The sequence below is a fragment of the Trichosurus vulpecula genome, chromosome 1, assembly GCF_011100635.1.
Source record: "Trichosurus vulpecula isolate mTriVul1 chromosome 1, mTriVul1.pri, whole genome shotgun sequence".
NCBI lineage: Eukaryota > Metazoa > Chordata > Mammalia > Diprotodontia > Phalangeridae > Trichosurus > Trichosurus vulpecula.
The window spans coordinates 71,162,046-71,176,631 of NC_050573.1; the positions used below are offsets into that span (position 1 = coordinate 71,162,046).

At 51.9% G+C, this 14,586-nt stretch overlaps 1 protein-coding gene across 4 annotated transcripts in view; it reads right to left on the reverse strand.

The window, feature by feature from the left end:
• Positions 1–14,586, reverse strand: part of PTPRS (protein tyrosine phosphatase receptor type S) — a 145,694-nt gene that overhangs the window by 50,625 nt on the left and 80,483 nt on the right. For 2 of the 4 annotated variants that reach the window (XM_036741806.1, XM_036741805.1), the window contains 5 exons: positions 10,673–10,942; positions 9,214–9,795; positions 8,755–8,888; positions 8,155–8,299; positions 767–1,072 (listed from right to left, as the gene is read on the reverse strand). In XM_036741806.1, the coding sequence (XP_036597701.1) occupies positions 767–1,072; positions 8,155–8,299; positions 8,755–8,888; positions 9,214–9,795; positions 10,673–10,942 (1,437 nt within the window). The remainder of the gene's footprint in view (positions 1–766; positions 1,073–8,154; positions 8,300–8,754; positions 8,889–9,213; positions 9,796–10,672; positions 10,943–14,586) is intronic. The other 2 variants (XM_036741808.1, XM_036741807.1) reach the window with 1 other exon arrangement.

Here is a 14,586-nt window from a genome sequence, read left to right on the forward strand (position 1 = left end):
GCTAATGTCTCTGGAGCATCAAGAATGCCTATCCCTCTTTGCATAGAACAGGCTTCTTCTTTGGGGAAAAACAAAACCCTAACACTTCCCCTGTGCCTAATCTCCTTGGTGCCATCACCCTAAGGTAGAAGGCAGGGCAGGTATGATTATCATACTAATCTGACAGACTGGGAAACTGAGGCTCAGAATGAGGACAGAAAAGGAGCTGCTCAGTCATGCAGAGAGTGGGCGTCAGGGCAGGGACCTGTTCCTGGCCTCCTCACTCTCGATGTGGGGTTCTTCCAAAAACCCCAGAATATTCTGTGATTCTATGAGGTATAATGTGAAATCTTGTATGATTATATAAAATGGACCAGTCCAGGCCCCTCATTTTATGGGGGTGAAGAATGGGGCCTGGAGAGGGGGCCTGGCTTGTTACTGGTGTTGTGCTAATTTAGACCATATTTTTAAATTTTACAAAATAAATAAGGGGGCGAGGATGGTGGAGACTGAAGAACAGAGAGGGAAGAGGAGCGGCTTTGGGTCACTCTTCAGTCTAGGCCTTCAGAAACTGGCTGGATCTCGGCCACACTGGGCCTTTCCACCCCCAGTTACTTACATTCTCGTTCCCCCAGTGGCAGTGTGAGGGTGCCTGCTAGGAGGAAAGCCCTGACCCCAGCCCCGGTCACTGGACCTGGGTCTCATGAGGGGGAGCAGGTGCTGGGGCTCAGGGCACGCGGCTCAGCCCCCCTCCCCACGGCCCCCCAGGGCCCCAGGGGATATTTACCGTCTTCGTCGGTGCGGATGATGATGGGCGAGCTCTCGGGCCCTGGTCCCACGGCCGTGTGGGCCACCGCGGTGATGCGGTACTCAGTCCACTTCTCCAGGGACTCCAGGAGGATCTGCGTGGTGCTGGGGGGGATCTGCTTCACCTCCCGGGGATGCGGGTCCTCAGAGTCCAGGGCTCGGTAGCGCACGCTGTAGCCCGCTAGGTCACCATTTTGGCTCTCGGCGGGCGGCGGGCGCCAACTTACCAGAATGGCCGTGGATCTGGTGCTGACACATTTTACGTCTTGAGGGGGGGCGGACGGTTCTATTGAAGGGGGAGAATCGTGGGGGGGAAGGGGAGGGAGGGAAGGGAAGGGGCGAGGGAAGGGGGAAACAAAAGATGGGAAAGATAAAAAAAAAAAAGAAGATGATAACAAAACAAACAGAAACAAAACAAACCCAAAATGAAACAAAATGTGTGTGGAAAAAAATAAACTCAGCTCTGAAATGAAAAGCCCAGATGCGGCGGAATGGCCCCTGGATGGAGGGTCGGAAAGGAGACCAGCCCTGCCCAAGGAGCCAAACCGAAATCTGGCAGACAACCCGGGGGGATGCTAGCCAAGAGTTCTGTCTCCCTCTGGGTTCTGGGCTCCAAAGGCCCGGGAACAGACGGAGCCTTCCTCCGAAGGATCGGAGAGATAAACAGCGTCCCAAAGGTGGGGATAAAAGGGAGAAAGATTCCTATTGTCTCCCACCTTAGAACAGAGCCTTCCGGGGAACTAACTGCAAGGAGATGATGAGAACCTCACATGGAGGAAGATACCCAGAACCATTCTCTACCCTCATCTGGAGTGAGATCTGGGCACCATCCCCAGCCTCACCTGAAGAGAGACATTGGTAACTTCTTTTGGCCTCATGTGGAACAAAATGCCTAGAACCCTTCCAACTCCTCACATGAAGTGAGAAACTGAGAATTCTTCAGTTTTGTTTGGACAAAGATACCCAGCTATATATCTTCCCTGGCCTTTCCTGGAACAAGACACCTAGAACCCATTCTCAAGCCACACATATAGTGGAACACCTAGAACTTCCCCTAACCTAACACAGAAGGCATTTTGGCTTCTCCAGCCTTGCCTGGAAGAAGATACCTAGAACCCTTCCCAGCATTACTTGGGAAGAAGCACCCCAAACTCTTCTCCAATTTTAACTGGAAGAAGGCATATGGAATGACATAGAACCTTTCTTCAATGTGAGGAACTGAGTGATATGCTGGGAACCTCTAACCCCAGAATCACCTTAATAAGGACGTTACTTAGAAAGCTCCTCCATCCTCAGCTAGAGTAAGATACTTAGAATCCTTTCCCAGCTTCAGATGAAGAACCCTAGAATGATTTCTCCAGCTTTGTCTGGAGTAAGATACCCCAAACCCTTTCTCTGACTTGCCTGAAAGGATATATCCAGATCTCTTTGAAAAAATAAGTCACCTAAACTTCTCCTAGCTTCCCCTAGAGCAATACACCTAGAATCTTTTCCCAGACTCACTTAGAATGAATCACCTAATACTCCTCCCCAGCCTTGCTTGGAATAAGTCACTTAAAATTATTCTTTAGGCTTGTCTAGAGCAAGGATCTAGAACCCTTCTCCAAACTTGCTTGAAGTGACTTAGCAGAAATCCTTGTGTTATCAGGAGGGAGATGCCTAGATCCCTTCCCTAGTTTTGCCTGGAATGGAATACCTAGATTCCCTTCCCAGTCTTACATATTTTGAGGCATCTAGACCCTTTTCCTGGCCTCACCTGAAGCATACTTGGAAACCTTTGTCAGCCTTACAGGAAGTGGCACGCGTATTAAGCAGCACCCAAAGGTAAACTTAGAAACCTTACCCAGACTTGAGCAAAGTGAGATACCTTGAACCTCTTTCAAGAGTGGCCTGGAGCAAGACCACCCAAACTGCTTTCCCCGTCTCCCATAAAGCAAGGTATGTCCTATGATTTCCTAGCTTTGCTTGAAGCAGGATAACTAGAGCCGTGCCCCCATCTTGCCTGAAGCAAGACACTTAGAACCCTTCTTCCACCTTGCCTGGAAGGACACATTTAGAAGTAGAGGTGTTTTTTTTTAACCCAGACTTGCCCAGAATAAAAAGTCTGGGACTCCTCCTCCATCTCCCCAAACTCCTGGCTAGTAATCCCAACCAAAAGCAACCAAAGAAACTTAAGAATAAATCCAAGGAACTGTGGCAGATGGAAACAAATCAAAGTGTTTGAGGAAATGAAGGATTGAGCTAAAAAGAGGAAACAAAAACCAAACCATAATAAAAGACAATGGCAATAATAATAATAATCATAATTGTAATAAAGAAAGAAAGACGGACAGACAGAACGAGCGCCTTCCAGAAAACTCCCAGCGTGGGTACGTACCTTCCACTCTTCAACTGCTAATTTATAAAGACTTTCTTACGAGGGAAGGACAGAAACTGAGCTAGGAGGCCAGACCGAACTCGTGGTGGGTCTCTGGAGGCCGGATGGCGCTAGGAAGAGCCCTGCTTGGGGCCGATCTTCACCACCCCTGCTGGGCATTGGGAAACCCAGAGATGAGTGTGCAAAGGCTACTATGGGAAGGGCCCGGTATAGGGACATAGGCCCTGGGATTCAAATTGTTCTGCTTGGCCCTGGAGTAATGAAGGGGAAGTAGAAGAGAGGCAGACTCTGGTGTGATGTCTACATAGGAATGAGAAAACTCTCTAATGGTGAAAACCTCCCAAAGTGAAATGAGCTGCTTTGGCAGCTGGTAGTGAGCCCCCCGTCATTAGGAAGATTTGGACGGGAGCCAGATGATCCACTTGTGAACGATTGTTATAAAGAAGGCCCCTTGGAGTTCTGAGATATTGTGATTCTATGAGGGAGTGCTGGGTGGAGGGGAGGGCTTGGGTTCTGCGGTTCTCCTCCCTATCATGTGTCCACGACCTTTGGTCAGAGGACTCAGCATTAGGAGAGAGCTTAGGGACCATGTGTTTCACACTCCTTTTCTTGATAAAGGGGAGCAGGTAAAACCCAGAGAGAGCAGAGGCAACAAGCACCTAGCTTTCCAGAAGGTCAACCTTTCTGGCTCCAGGAGCCTTGAAGTGCATTTACTAGGGTAGGGAAGAGCAAGTCATTCTGGGCCTCCCATGTCTGGTGAAGGGTCATTGTTCTTTTTCAGAAACCCACTGCAGAGAAGGTCTGGCCTCAACCTACCCTTGCCATCCGGGCCTAAGGTGGCTGAGCCCCACTGTGACATGCCTGGCCTTCCTGTCCTCAGACTCACTGTGCCCATTCCCTGGACCCACTCACTCACCCGCTCTGATCCAGGAGGGCCCAGCCTCATCCCCAACCCAGAGAGGAGGACCTTCTGCTCAGGGCCCGGCCTCCTCCTGATGATCACAGGGTGGTGAGGCAGGGGTGGGACTGGGGGAGGGAGGGGAAGGAGAAAGGGAGAATCTTCCTCTTTTCCTGCCCTGCCCCATAGGCCGGGGGGCCCCACAGGATAGAACGGATAGTTAGCTGCTCAGAAATGACCCCGAGTGCCAAGTAGGCTGAAGCTACTTCCTGGGGGGAGCTCAGGGCACTGCCAGTTTCCTTCACAACCCAGCCCAACCTGCGTGATTACTGCGGAACGGGCCTGCCGGGGCTTGGTGCTCAGCATCAACATGGACCAGCCATGTCTGTATTTCAGAGGACTTTGGAGTTGGCAGGGAACGTCTAGTATGGCCCCTCTCATTTTACAGATGGGGAAATGGGCTCAGAGAGAGAGAGGAAGGGGCTCACTCAAGGTCATAGGGTCAGAGATTTGGGAAAGGAACTTAGGACACCAGCTGAGATTTGAGAAGGGGACTTAAGAGACCATCTTGTACAGTTCCCCTCATTTTATGGATGGGGAAGGGGCCTGCTCAAACTTGTAGGACCAAAGGCTTGGCTGTCTAGGACAGCCCTTCATTTTGCAGAGGAAGAAACAGGATAGATGGGAAGTGACTCACTCTGGGTCACATAGGCAATAAAGAGCACAGGCTAAATTTGAATCCAAGTCTTCTTAGAGCGCTAAGAAGTGGCAGACCGGGGGATGGAACACAGGTGTCTGGGCCTCCTGGTCCAGGGTGCCTTCTACTGCCCCTACTGTCATCCCGACAGAGGAGACTCACTTAGGGAGGGTCCTAGAACCTGCACTCAGGAAAGAGCATGTCTATGGACTGGAATTCCCACCCTGAGACTGCCACACTCCAGGGATGGGGGAGTGGCGGGGGGGGGGGGGCAGGAACGGGGCACGCAGGGTGAGCTGTATTTGTGAATCTGCTTGAGCCCAGCCCGTACTCACCTGAAATGCATCTTTTACAGGTTCAAAGTTGACTGCCCAAGCCACAAAGATGGCCCTTACTGACCTCGGACGGAACCACGTTTTTAAACCTTTAAGTACCATAGACTCGGCGCATCCTATGAGGCTCCAGGAATCGGCTGGGGAGAAGGGGGGTGGGGGAGGAGACGGGAGGAGAGGGAAGGAAACCCCATCTCGGGGCCACGGGGTTGGAGAATAAGCCTGGAATGCCCCAGGCCACCAGGCACCAGCAGCTTCAACTCCTCTGGGCTCCCATGAGCCGAGCACCGACAGGCCCCTCACTGCTTCCCTGGTCTTCCCCTGCATCGACTCAGCCCAGGATGGTTCTGGTCAGCGCTAATGCCCCCAGCACCGAGGGTGAGGACAGAGGCAGGGGAGGTCAGCGCTGATGACTACAGGAGTGTCTCTGGTACTTGAAGGATTTAAAGATTCCAGAAAGACAGGAGATACATTACCTTTAGTTTAATGGATTTAAGGATGCTGGGGGTAGAATTGCACGTCAGAGAGGGTGGGGGAAAGGGAGAGAGGGAGAGGAAGGCTTAGGAGGGACAGCCACAGCCTCCCCTCTGCTAAGCTGGGGTGTAAGGAGGTAAGCGAGGGCGGATGAGAAGACGGACTTTGTGGGGAGGGGGGAGCAGAAAGCAAGCATGAGCTGGTGGGCAGATGGCCAGATGGAGGAGAGGAGGAGGGGCTGGGAGACAGGCCGATGGCAGTTATAGTAACGATGATGATGATGACAGCTGGCACTGTACAGCGCTTTGATGCTGGCAAAGTGCTTCATAAGAATTATCCCATGTGGATCTTACAACAGCCCTGGGAGGTGGGTACTTTTATTATGCCCTGTTTCGGATGAGGACGCTGAAGCTAAGTGACTTGGTCAGGTCCACACAGCTAGGAATCGAGCCTGGATCTGAACTCAGGTCTTATCCCTTCTAGGTTCGGCATCAACTAGCCATCCAAGAAGCAAAGAGACACATTTGTAGAACCGGGAACGGCCCAGGTTTTCCAACTCCAAATAGGATGGTGCTCAAATGAATCTGTTCCTGTTACCCCAGGTCCCTGGAGTCCCTAGAATGAGACACCCCAGAGATGACTCCTCCCAGTCCTCACACCTGCTCCTCAGTTTTATGGAGTTGGCATCAGCCTCTCCCGGGCTCTTGGGACAGTGTGGTCTCTGCCCTGGCCCCACTGATCCTGAGACCGACCCCGACCAGGGCAGGATCAGAGGATGTAGAGGCAAAGTGGCCTCAGGTACCATCGTGGTCAACCCCTTCATGCTACAAGGGAGGAAATGGGGGCCACCCCACAAGTGTGGAGGGAAAATGTGAGAAGCCGGGTCACCTCTGACTCGGGATGTGTCAAGTGCTAGAACCTTTTAGAGGTGGAGAAAGGAGGAAGAGAGATCCAAAATAGACCCCAGGTCTTTGGATGCCAAGTCCTATGGTCTTCCTCCTCTCCCCTCTTAGTTTGTTTTTCAATAATAAGTATTTATTTTCTCTCTTTCCTGGCTCCCCACCCCGCGCACCCTCTAGACTAAACCGTACCAGCTGAAGGGTCTTAAAGAGTTCTAAGATGCTGGTCTCTCCATTCCTAAACTACCTCGTATTGTGTATATACATGCATGTGTGTACATGTGGGGTGCACACACGCGTGCGCACCCCATGTTGTCTCTTCTCTACTGTAAGCTTCTTGAGAAGAGGGACGGTTACATCTGCATGCCTGAGTTTCCTAGGAGAGTGCGCTATGTGAACCAGGGCTAATCATGTGTAAAGTAGAAATCCTCAGAGCACCGCCTCTCAGGGTTGCTGTGAGGATCCACTGAGATATTACATTATGATGTTTTGCAAACCTTGCGGCGCTCAATAAATGCTGCTCTAATAATGATGATGCCCAAAACACAGTAGGTGCTTAATAAATGCTTGCTGATTGATCAGTAGTTGTCCCCCTCCCCAACAGTGGGGTAACAGAGCCAGGTCCCAATGGAGAGGAGAAGTGTGGCCAGGGCTACCTATCCATGCCCTGGGCTTGTTCTTGACTGCACAAAGCCCAGGGCTTAAGAGGTGACCCAGTGGTATGACAGGAGATGGGAGAAGGGGGGGACATGTGTAACCAACTGGCCAGCAGCCACATGTGCAGTAAGGCAGCCCTGGTATGGGATGGTGGTGTTGGCCCACAATCCATTAAACTAAATAGCTGGACTGTTTCTACTGGAACTTGAGGGGGTCATGGGCACACCGCCACCCCCCCCCCCGACCCCAGGTTGACACCAGCTCTGGTTGGAGCCCAAGGTTACATAGCTCTTCACAAGCGATGGCCCATCAGAGACTTCAAAGCCAGGGATCCCTCCATTACCCTGGGCTGCCTTGGTTTCTTACATCCCTTAGTGGTGACAGGAGAACCAGGGGCCAGAAATGGGCTCTGGCCCAGCCCTCTCCAAGCTCCTCAGACCAACAGCCCCAAGCCTCAGCACTAGAGGGCTTGCTTTGCTCCATATTGATCCCACCCTCCCTTGGGATACACCTCAGAGTAACAGAACTAGAGGGAATTCTGGAGATGGGTTAGTGCATACCCAACCTCTTGCCCATACTCCCCTTCACCTTCTCCCATTTTGCAGATGGGAAAAATAAAGCCCAAAAAGAAAAGGGAGTTGCTAAGGTTATGCTGCACGTTGATGGCAAAGGAGAGACCAGAAGTGGGTGTACTAATTGCCATGCCAAGTGTTTGCCTGAGATTGTCTGCTCTGCTCCAAGGCTCAGGAGCTGGACTAAAGGCAGGGGCTTAGAGGTAGGGGAGAAGTTCTCTGAGTGTCCCCCCCAGCCCCTGGTGCCTAGTAGGACTCTGACGTGGCACCCTCCCCCCAGCCTACTCTGTCAGCTACCCTCTGGCCCTGACGACTGGTCCTTTCTTCCTCCTCTCCCCGTGAGGTTGGGTCCATTCCACAGGCCCAAAGCTCTCTAGGATGGGCGGGTGGAGTGGGACTGGGAGGGGGGCCCTGCCTGGCTCCCCTCCCTCACAGTAGGGCTGGGACAGGAGAGACACCTACTAGACTGGAGAGTGCGCTGCCTGACCTCCGAGGTGAAGGCCCCCAGGCCTTGTGCGGAGCGGGCTGCCAGGCGGAAGGTGTACTCCGTGTTGGGCTTCAGATCCTCCACCACGAACCAGGTTGTGGGGCCAAAGTTTTTCCCTACCTAGGATTGCAGAGGGCATAGAGGTAAGGGGAGGAGGAAGATGGGGGAGGAGGGAGGGAGAAGGAAAGGGGAGATGAGGAGAGAGGGAAGAATGAGGAAGGAAAGAACAGGGAGAAAGGAGAGGTATAAGGAGGGCAAAGAAGAGACAGGGAGAGAAAAAAGGAAAGAGGGATGGAGAAGGAGAAAGGAAGGGGGAAAGGAAAGAAGGAGGAAGAGGAGGAAAGAGGAGAGGAAGAGGAGGAGAGTGAGAGAATGAGAGAGAAAAAGGAGGAAGAGAGAGGATAAGAATGAAAACAGACAGAGCACCCTGAGACAGCTTGGAGGGCTTGGCCTGGCTGAGCCAGTGATACCCCCTGGCTTGACCTGGCCCCGGCAGCAGGCTGAGCGGTCCCCTTGTCACGCCCCCACTTTTCCCATGCCGTCCCCCCGATCCCACATCCTCCAGGGGGGTGTACCTCTTTCCCATCGTCTCTTTCCCGATAGAGCAGCTCATACATCACTATACTCTCCTGCCGAGGGGCGCTCCAGGTCAGGCTGATGCTGGTCTCGGACTTAGCTTCTGCCCGGAAGTTCATGGGCTGTCCAGGCACTGGCAAGCCAGAGATGACCAGAAGGTAAAGGAGATGAGAAAAAAGACCAGAATGGATGGAGAGGCCCCCACCCCAAGCTGCCCCACAGGATCATAGGTTTGGAGGCTGGAAGGGGCCTTACGGGACATCTCTAGCCTGACCCTCTCATCTCACAGAGGCCCAGAGAGGTGAGGAATCTTGCCTGAGATCGCACAGCTCATAGGCTTTAGGATCTGAGCCTAGGTGCAGCTCCAGATCCAGGGCCTGGACACGGACCATCCCATTTCCAGACCCAACTCTGAGGATGACAGTGGGGAGTGATCCTCCCTCTCGCTGGGGACTTACCTCCTTGCTGTGTTTTGACTTGGATGGGATCTGAGAGGGGTCCGTCACCCACAGAGGTGAAGGCCAATACTCGGACGGTGTAGGTCTCATCTTCTAACAGACTGCCCACGGTAGTCAGGAGACTGTCATCCACATTATGTTTCTGCCAATTCCCAACAGGGTGGTCGGGCTCCATGGTGTAGTAGACGCGGTAGCCACGAATCAGGCCGTTGGGTTCCACTGGCTCCTCCCACTGAATGATCATGGTGGTGGCGCTGAGCATACGGCCCTGCACGTTTCGGGGGGCACTGGCTGGGGCCTGCTCCCCAGTCCGGGTCACTACCGACTCGCTGGGAGGGCCCTGCCCTATGGTATTGACCGCCGACACCCAAATCTCATACTCCGAGTTGGGGCTGAGGCCCCCAATGCTGTAGCGTGTGGTGGTGATGTCCTCTTTGATCTGATAAGGGCCATCTTGGCTCTTGGACTTGTACTCAATGACATAATAGGACACGGGGTCAGGGTTGCCCGAGTCCCATGTGATGGTGATGCTGGTGGCCGTGTTCTCTGTCACTACTGGGGTTCCAGGGGCCTTGGGGAGGGCTGGGGAGCAGGAGAGATCAATCTGTCAGCCAACAACCATCTATGATGAACCTACTCTGTGCAAAGCACTCTACATACAAACCAAGGAGAGCATGGCAAAGAAGAGAGAGACCTAGTGATGTCACTCTCCTGCTCAAAAAACTTCAATGGCTCCCTGCTGCCCCTTCCACTGACATCTGAGGGATACTGCCCTCCTCTACAACTTGGCACCAACCTCTCTCTCAGGCCTAGTCATCTCTGCCTACAGCAATTCTTCTCTTCCTTCTAGGCTCAGGTGCATCTCCACTCCTCCACCCCCACCCCCCATTCACACTTCCTGCCTTTGTAGGAGGCCTTCTCTGGTCCCCTCTCCCCTCACTTCAGACCTTACATGGCCCTTCAATTCACACTTCTCTGAGATCATATGTTATGGAACAGGTGAATAAGCACTCATGTTGGCACCCTCTGCCCAAATGAGTGTAAGCCTAATGAAGGCAGTGACCAGGTTTTATTTAAGCCTCATGGCTTACTTCTGGCACCAAGTATAGTACTCTGCACCCAGTAGGTGCTTAATACACACTTAATAAATTGAAATGAATTCTGATGGCTCTCCCACACTGGCCAGCCCAGAGAGCCGTCAGAAGCTGGTGGGTGGGGCAAGGGGGTGTCTAGATCACTTAATGCTTAGGTTAAGAATGGTTCAGAGGTCCCAAAGAAGGAGTAGCCCTTCTTTGGTGTTTCAAACCAATCTGGTGATCGAGATTTAATCATGACCGTTTTCCATATGTGGAAGCTGAGGCTGAAGGAGCAGATCTGCAGCTCAGTGGCAAGAACAGAACCAGTGGGCCATTGCCGGGGGTAATTCTGATGTGGTGGAGGGCCCCTGATGGCCACTTACACTTCACTGTGATCTGGGCCACAGCCTCGATGACGCCCAGGCTGGACATGGCCACGCACGTATAGTTGGCCGAGTCTTTGACATCGGTGAGCTCCAGGACATTACGCCCAACAGGCATGTCATCCTCGGGGGTCAGGTCCTCGGCCCCCTGCATCCACTTGACATAGGGCATGGGGGAGCCCACGGCCACACAGGTGATGTTGACGTTGCCTCCGGGCATGATCTCGTGGCTGACAGGCAGGATGGAGAAACGGGGGGCCACCCGGCGTACTGGGGATCGGGGGGAGTGGGGCCAGATGCACAAGGGGAGGAAACAGGAAAACAAAACAAAAAAAAAAAGAACAGAAAGGAAAAGAAAGAAAGAAAGAAGGAAAGAAAAAAAGAAAAACAGGGGAAAACGATTTCAATACAAAATGGGCTCTTTCCTCCCCCCCTTGAGTTTTTTAAAAAAACAAAACAAAAAAAATTAAAGGAACAAAAATTAAACACAAATAAATGATAATATCAAAATAATATACTTCACAAACAATATATATATCATAGACACAAAGCGATATCTCATAGCAACAGGGCTCCATTGATCAAGGGTAGACCCATCACAGCACAGATAGTGACACAAAAATTTATCAGTCATTTCTCATCTTTACTGACAGATCCGGCTTCCCTCACTCTAAACAGACAGCTCTTCCTAGGGTCCGGGGTGGTGGTGGTGGTAATTCTCTACTTCGGACTTGGGCTATGGGATTATCTAGTTCCAACTTGCACCTCCAGAGAGGCTGGGGAGGCCTGGAGAACTTGTGGCCATAGGGGTGTAAGGGTGTAGGGTGTGTGTGTGTGTGTGTGTGCACTCTTGTACACAGCAGGGGAAAGTTCAGTGCCCCAATCCCTAGGAACTGAGGGTTTCCTGGTCAAGGTGAGGAAGGATGTGCAGGTAGGAATTTCAAGGTTATGTTCGTTCTCTCTCTGAGGGCAAATGAAAAAACTGGCCATGGAGATGTCAATACCATCTGGTTATCCTGTCGGTGGGGAAGTGACGGTGCCTTAAGGGAGCCTGCCCTGACCTTTCCCCACCCCGCCCCCCCAACCTTACCCGGGGACCGAGAGGAAAAGATGAGAAACTCTAATGAAATTTTTGTGGTTTTCGGGTATAGAAACCCTAACAAAGCCTCTTGAAGATCTGACAAGGTTCCATCGATAGATGCAGCTTTCAGAGTCACAAACATCATGCAAAATAGGTCAAGAGAGAAAGAGACAGACAGAGACAGAGACATAGGGTGGGGCAGAGAGAGAGAGAGAGAGAGAGAGAGAGAGAGAGAGAGAGAGAGAGAGAGAAACAGACAGAGAGAGGGAGAGAGATAAAGATGCGGAGGAAGATATCTCGGGGGCCACTAGCATATGCCCAGGTGGGTACTGGAGACAGAAAAGACAGACAGAGAAAGAGAGAACAGGAAAGAGGAGAAGAAGAGAGGGGGGAGGGGAGGGGAACCCACTTCAATGCTGCACACTCTTATTCTAGCTGATGTGAGACAATGTGCCGTGTCACATTGTCACATCACAGCCCTGGCGGAATAAATAGAATAATTAATAATAATAATAATAATAAAGAGAAGAATAATCATAATCATAAACAAGGGTGATGGACTTTGGACGTTAAGAAGACAGTGCCATGTTCTATGCATCTCCTTTGCCGAGAAGTGGATGCAGCCTTCGGACCTTACCCAGTAGAACATGAAGGCGGAGGGTGGGTTTCGGGGCCTCTGTTTTCTGAGGGCCGCAGCCCCCTCCTTTGGGCATCCTGATGGAGAAGCCTACCCTCTGCTGCAGGGACTTTTTTGGTCACAGATAAAGGATCATGGGATTTCCATTTCTAGAGGGAAGGCATCGTAGAGACAGACTATCTACTCCAACTCCCTCAATTTACAGATGGGGAAATCTAAGCCCAGAGAGAACAGGCTTGCTTGAGGCCACACAGGAGCACTGGCATTCCAACCCAGGACTTCTGACTCTCCAATTGCCGCACTTGTTTCCACTCTATCAGGTTGGTACAAGTCCTCCTGGGAACCCAGGAGCTATAAAAATCTCTTCTCCCAGGGCGAGGCTTAAGCTGCAGCACAGAAGATCCTGGGTAAATTTTTTGGAAGAATCCTTGCCTTCTGGGGAGGCTTGCTTTAAGCAGGGAGTCAAGGAAGAATGCCATCGCTGGAGTGAACGGCGTGGCAGAGTAAGGAGAGCTCAGTTGGGAGGCATGGGTTTGAGTCCTGGTTCCAACACACACTAGCCATATGATGGCCATGGCCAAATTATCCTATCACTCCAAGCCTTAAGTATGCTTATTCATAAAATGGGAATAGTGAAGCTTGGACTACCTCATCTTACATGGTCCTTGAGCACAGTCATTATTATTAGAAGAGCTAAAGGAACCATCACAGACCCCCCTCGCCCCACCACTTTTGCCGCCATCCAGGCCCATACTCAGGCTGCTAAGGTTTTATCGCCGCCATTTTACACATGTGTTTACTGAAGCCCAGAGAACTCAAGCAGCTTGCCCAAAGATACTGAGCAAGTCAATGGCAGTGCCAAGACTGGTATCCAGAGTTTCTGATTTCTAAGCCAATGGTTGTGCTGCTCTCCCAGTTTTTACAATCTGGGTATGGACTGGAAGGAGATTCCACCCAAAAGCAGGGGGATGGACCGGATGGCCTCCACATCTTGGCAAAGAAGGGGCAGGTGAGGGGCCTTTGGAGCTTGACTTCTATTGGAGTTAATGTCAAAGGCTCATGGATTAAAGAGTGTGAGGTTGGTGTGGGGGGGGGGCAAACTTGGAGCGTTCAGGAAGTATACTCTCTTCCTTTCCCCTCCGGCTCCAGAGAGGGGGTAATCACAGGTCACCAGCAAGAGCTCTTGGCTGAGCGGCTGGGGCTCGAGGGTCTGGTTTTCAAGTTCTTAGGCCTCCACTGGCCTCATCCTTTAAGAAGGAGGAATAGGAAAGGGGCCCATAGCTGCTGGCTTCATGATAAGGGGATGGGGGGCCTAAGGTCCTAAGAGGACAAAAGTCCCTGCGGGAAGGAGAGGAGGAGGCCCAGGAAGCCCTGCTGGGCAGGAAGCTACCGGCATTTCAGAAAACAGAGTCCCACGAAAACCCCGAGAGTCACACTGGAGACAAGATGGAGAGAAAGTTTAAATGGAACCCAAGAGAAGGGCATGCAGACGGAGTGGAGGTGTTGGGGCAGGATGAGTCTTCCAGGGGGGCAGTGAAGGGAGTGGGGGAGGATGCGGTGCGGAAAGGAGATGTGTGACTTTCTGGAAGAGAGCCGGGGGCCATGGAGGAGAGAAATGAAGGCAACGCCACTGGACAGAATCCAGTCAGCATAGAGCATCCACAGCAACACACAAACACCAGCAGGTGGGATGCGAACGCTGAGTTGTCATGGAAACAGACACGACAGGAAATTCAAACTGAGGATTAATTAATCAAAGACAAAAAACAGAATTGACTAAAAAAAAACTAAGAGAAAGCATATCAGATGGGTGTGTGGGTGCTGAAAATCGGGGTCTGAAAGGAAAAGGGCTACTATTTCCCTGGGGAGGGGGCCCTCCTGGCAGAACACAAGCCTAGGCCCCGGGCTGGCCCTGGGCCCGCCACCTCCAGGGACCAGGAAGGCCTAGAATGACAGGCTAGCAGGGACCAACTGTCTTGGGCTTCCTTCTGGGACCCCAGCAAGTGTTCTTTTTTCATCTATGACTGTAGGATTGGAGGGGCCAGGCAAAAGTGTAGGGCTGCCTCTGGGAGAGAGACCCCCCATGCTAAATGAGAAGAGGCAATTGAGACTGGGGAAATTAGAAAGCTGTGTCTTTCAAGCTGGCGTTAGTGGTTGGGGCCATAGTGCATAGGACAGGTAGGATCTTTACGCAGA